This window comes from Salminus brasiliensis, chromosome 18, assembly GCF_030463535.1.
Source record: "Salminus brasiliensis chromosome 18, fSalBra1.hap2, whole genome shotgun sequence".
In the NCBI taxonomy this organism is placed as follows: domain Eukaryota; kingdom Metazoa; phylum Chordata; class Actinopteri; order Characiformes; family Bryconidae; genus Salminus; species Salminus brasiliensis.
In genome coordinates, this window is record NC_132895.1 from 31,732,763 (window position 1) to 31,737,422 (window position 4,660).

Consider the following 4,660-nt stretch of genomic DNA (forward strand, 5'->3'; position numbering starts at 1 on the left):
TTGAAAATGGGGACCACCACCACCCTGAGGCATTTTCCTTGGGATTAGAAGATCCTCCAGACTTTCCTTCCAGTGCTCAACAACGTCCACAGAGTTCAGAGGTTCACCACCCTTACTGAGCACAGTTTCCACAGTGTCCCTCACTCCTCATCTGTATTGTCGGAGCATTTTCCAGAAAATCCTTGACAGTCATTCTCCACGGCCTCTCCGAACTCCTCCCATTCTCTGGATTTTGCTTCTGCCACTTCCAAAGCTGCTACCTATTTTGCCTGCTGGTACCCATTAGCAGAAGTGGGAGTACCCAACCGAGCTCAGAAAGTCTCTTTCTTCCACCTGATGGCCTCCCTCACCGCAGGTGGACACCAAAAGGTTCTTTGGCGTCCACTGTAATGGGCACCAGCAAGCTTCTGGACACAACTATGTACAGCAGCTTCCTCGATGGAGGTCTTAAACCAGGTCTACTCTCATTCCATGTTTCCAACCTCCTCCAGAACATGTGAGAAGCTCTTTTGGAGATGGGAGTGGAACGTATTGTGGATGGCAGCCTTTCCTAGCAGACCCTCACTACTTGTTTGGGCCTACCAGGTCTGTGTGGCTGTTTACCCCACCACCCGATCCAACTCACCACTGGATGATGAAGATCAGGTCACAGCTTGGCACTTCTCTTTACCCGAGTGTCTGAAACACATGACCTCAGATCAAATGACCCAAGCCCAAGCTGCTCTGGTACCAAGTACAGGTGAGCAACCTTGTGTCTGAACATGGTGTTTGTTATGGACAAACCATGACCAGCACAGAAGTCCAATAACAACTCACTGCTCGGGTTCAGATCAGACAGGCCGTTCCCCTGATCCTTCCTTTCCAGGTTTTCCAGTTATTGCCCATATTAGAGCTGAATTCTCCCAGCAGAACAACAGAGTCACTGCATTGCACTCTCTCTAGAATCTCACCCACAGGTATCGTCCCAAAGCAGCTTTACAGAAATCCGGGTCCGAGCCTCTTTTGAGCAAGCCAGTGGCGACAGTGGCAAGGAAAAACTCCCTCATGCTAAGAGGAAGAAACCTTGAGAGGAACCAAGACTCAAAAGAGGAACCCATCCTCCTCTGGTCGACACCGGATAGACTGATAGATAACGGGAAAGCAGTAGAATCAGTGATCAGATAGAGAGAAAGTGGGATGTTGTCGTTACCAGAAGCCACATTAGACGACTTCGATGGATGAGCCCTTCTTGGTCGTCTTCTTCATCTTCATCATCAGGATCTGTTTGTGGGACAATAAGAGAAAGTCTGAGCAACTGAACCATTTCTCAATCATCTGAAGTGATTTTGCAGTTTAAAGATCTGGGGCTGTCCCAGTCCCTTAACACTCCACTCCCATACCTTAAACTGGAGGAGCCTCTGTCTCTTGGGTCCCTTCTTCACTATTGGCTGCGGGAGCAGGACTTCTGGAGTCGCATTGTCACGCCTTTGCTCTGAACACGAGCAAGCAGGAGCTTCAGCAGAGGCAGCAGGATGACGGACATCCTACTGGGAAGGAGAGGAGCGACGCACCACAGACTTACCTCTGAAAAACCTCCTCATCCTCTCTCGAAGTGAGCAGGAGGCTTTTACAATTGGTGCCACTAGGCAAGCTTTAGCTGCAGCGCAAAACGAGCTACAGCCAAAGCAGCCGCACTCCTCCCCCATGACCTCCACGCTTCGGCAAGCTCCACTGCTGCCGTGTTCTGGCTCAGGCTGAACCTCTCGACACGTGACAAACTCCAGCCCATCTCCAGAGCTAGAAGATGACGATGTCCCGTCTACATCTCTGCTCAAACAGGAAGAAGTCTGAAACACTTCCTGTGTTTGCTGAAGTGAGTCCTGGACTTCAACTGGTACCACAAGGAACCTGCCTATACGTCTGGAGATGGTACAGAAGCAGGAATGAGGTTAATGGTGAACTTAAGCCTTAATCGGGCCGATTCCGGTCCGCAGGCCGTATGTTTGACACCTCTGTATTGGACTGAACAGTACAACCAAACTTCAGGGTGAACTGTAATCCTGAATCTTACCTTGCTGGTGGATGAGCTGTGGAAGTCTCTGGAGGAGTGCGACTGCTGGAGGAGTGTGTCGCTGCTCTGCTCGGACTGGCCTCTTCTGGATCCTGTGGTGAAGAGGAAAGGGTCGTTATAGAATTTACACACAAATCTGACCTTTACTGATGTATCCTGAACAGTCTGGCTTCAAATCGCTCTGGTGGAAATTCCTGAACATGATCTGAACGGCAGCTGGAATGTCGTTACATAAAGCTAATGTTGTTAAGAACCAATGGGACCCTTGAACCCACCAGTTCCCCACTTGTATTTCTGTACAGTGGTGGTGAACGGAACCAGGCATCGCCATGACTGCTGCACAGATGCGATTTTCTCTGATAGAACGGTGTCTCAGGCGCCAGGCAGCGTATTCCAGCGTACCTGACTGTGAGGGAGCTTTTAGAGGTTCAGACGTCTGATTGCATTCACCACCACTGTAGACAGTTCTGACTGGGTAGGTTCCTCTTGAATGGAGCATTTCCCACCAAACCCACCAAACCTCACTCTAAATGACTCTGTTTCCACTGTTTGATTATGTGGGAATCTGAAGGAACTGTTGTAATGTTGTGAGGTGTGCTCTATGACTTACGGTGTTCCTCTTCTGTAGCTCAGAGACACAGGGAGAGCTTCTCACAGACAGAGACCGGCTCGAGGATTGAACCCCAGACTGCACCTCCAGACTGCTGGAGCTGTGCGGCAACCTGAAATGGAAAATCAGAGGTAAATCTCCTGTAGGAACATATAAACCTGGAACTTGATGCTGGAGCTCCAGCACAGAGGTTTACTTACGGCTCCTGGCTGGTCTGCAGCCAAGGGTGCTGGGCCACCTTAGTCGCCGAAGGCCGGACGAGAGCATTGTAGCGCAGCATGTACGAGATGAAGGCGCGACAGGGCTCCTCCACATTACTGGGATACTCCAGGGGTCTGAGCTGGCGGAGTGGGAGTCTTTTCCTGTTGGGGGCTTTGAAGGGTAGTCTCCCGGTGACCATGTGGTAGAAGATCACGCCCAGACTCCAGACATCAGACCTCATGGGATCATGTGGTACACGCAGAAGCACCTCCGGTGCAGCATAAAGTGGAGTGCACATGTATGTCCGACACAGTTTGGGGAAGCCTTCGTAAAATCGCCCAAAACCAAAGTCGGTGAGCCTCACTTGGTTGTCAGCCGTCAGGAGAACATTCATACACTTCAGGTCTCGATGAGCGATGTTCTGCTGGTGCAGGTAGACCACGGCACAGACGAGCTGAGAGAACCACGTCCTGGCCTGGTCCATGGGGATGAAGGAGAGCTCACAGACCTTTCGAAAGAGATTCGTCGTGGCAGCCTCCATCACGACGTAAGCCTGTCCGCTGGGCATCTGAAAGATTTCGTGGACCTGAACTATGTGAGGGTGCCTCACTCTTCTCAGGATGGCGAGTTCCAGGGGCAGATATTTACGAGTGAATTTAGATTTTTTTCTTCGGGGCTTCATTATTTTAATGGCCACCTGTTCGGAGTGTCTTTCTGACGTGGCCAGTTCCACCATGCCGAAAGTCCCTTCACCGAGGCTGCCCACCAACTCGTAGCCCAAGCTTCTCAGAGGACCGTCGGTTTTCATGTTGTTTCCCTGTGTATGGAAGGTGGAGTAGAACGTTAGAGGGTTCAGTAGGTGAACGGTTCATTATGAGGGTTTAAGAGTGTTTCTGACTCTCTTATGCTTTATATTCTGCACACCTCACCAGAACCTCACCGGTAAACAACACTTCAAGTTTTGACCTTTTGCAGCTTCAGTTGGAAAAACTGAGGCTGTGACTGATTGATGTAGAGACCAATTTTTCCCTAGTTTAACTGAGCTAACCCACCCGCTCACCAAGAGTCCCCCCCATCACTTGCAATGCTCCCGGGCAAGCACATGCCTCCTCTGATACATGTGAAGTCAGCCACCGCCTCTTTCTGAACTGTGGCCAATGCAGCATCACTAGGCAGCCAAAGTGCTTGGAGGAAAGCCCTGGATCCCCAGCTCTGATACATCAGCTAACAGACGTCTGTGCTGACCAGCATCACAATGTAGGTGATGAGGGGGAGAGCGCCATCTATCCGCCCGGAGAGTGAAAGAGAGCATGGCCAATTGTGCTCACCCAGGCTCCGGCTGCTGATGGCGAAGCAGCCATAGGCGTCACAGTGAGTGATAAGTATTAAGCCCATCAAATCTAAACTATCTAACAAACTAATCTATTAAAATATTAACATTATCTAGAACGTTCCAATTCGCTGGTTCTAGTGTTGTGGAGAACTTTGTGCTTTAATTGTGATCTGTAATCAATAATTGGTACTTACCTTATCCTGTGTGGGAGGGAAGCAGCTCTAGAACCCGTTTATCAGGTTCTAATGTAAGTGGCTCTAGAACCGAGCCAAATGACATCAGCGTCGATGTGACTGTAGCAATCAACTGTCTCGTGATCTGCTGAATCCTAACTGAGCCAGTGAGGGAGAACATGCCTTATATATAGAGGCCGTTGTGATGTCACAATTGCAGTGATGTCATAATGGAGGGGTGGAGTCAGGCCACAGGCCAGTGTTCCTTCATTGACTGTATAGGACTGTATGTA

At 50.0% G+C, this 4,660-nt stretch overlaps 1 protein-coding gene across 1 annotated transcript; it reads right to left on the reverse strand.

The window, feature by feature from the left end:
- Positions 1-1,200: 1,200 nt before the first annotated feature.
- LOC140538793 (testis-specific serine/threonine-protein kinase 6-like) lies at positions 1,201-3,669 on the reverse strand. Its single transcript, XM_072661306.1, has 6 exons — positions 2,861-3,669; positions 2,661-2,772; positions 2,051-2,142; positions 1,562-1,806; positions 1,380-1,471; positions 1,201-1,260 (listed from the first exon to the last, which is right to left on the reverse strand). Exons 1-6 carry the CDS (start codon positions 3,667-3,669, stop codon positions 1,201-1,203), a joined length of 1,410 nt encoding a protein of 469 aa, XP_072517407.1.
- Positions 3,670-4,660: the final 991 nt, after the last annotated feature.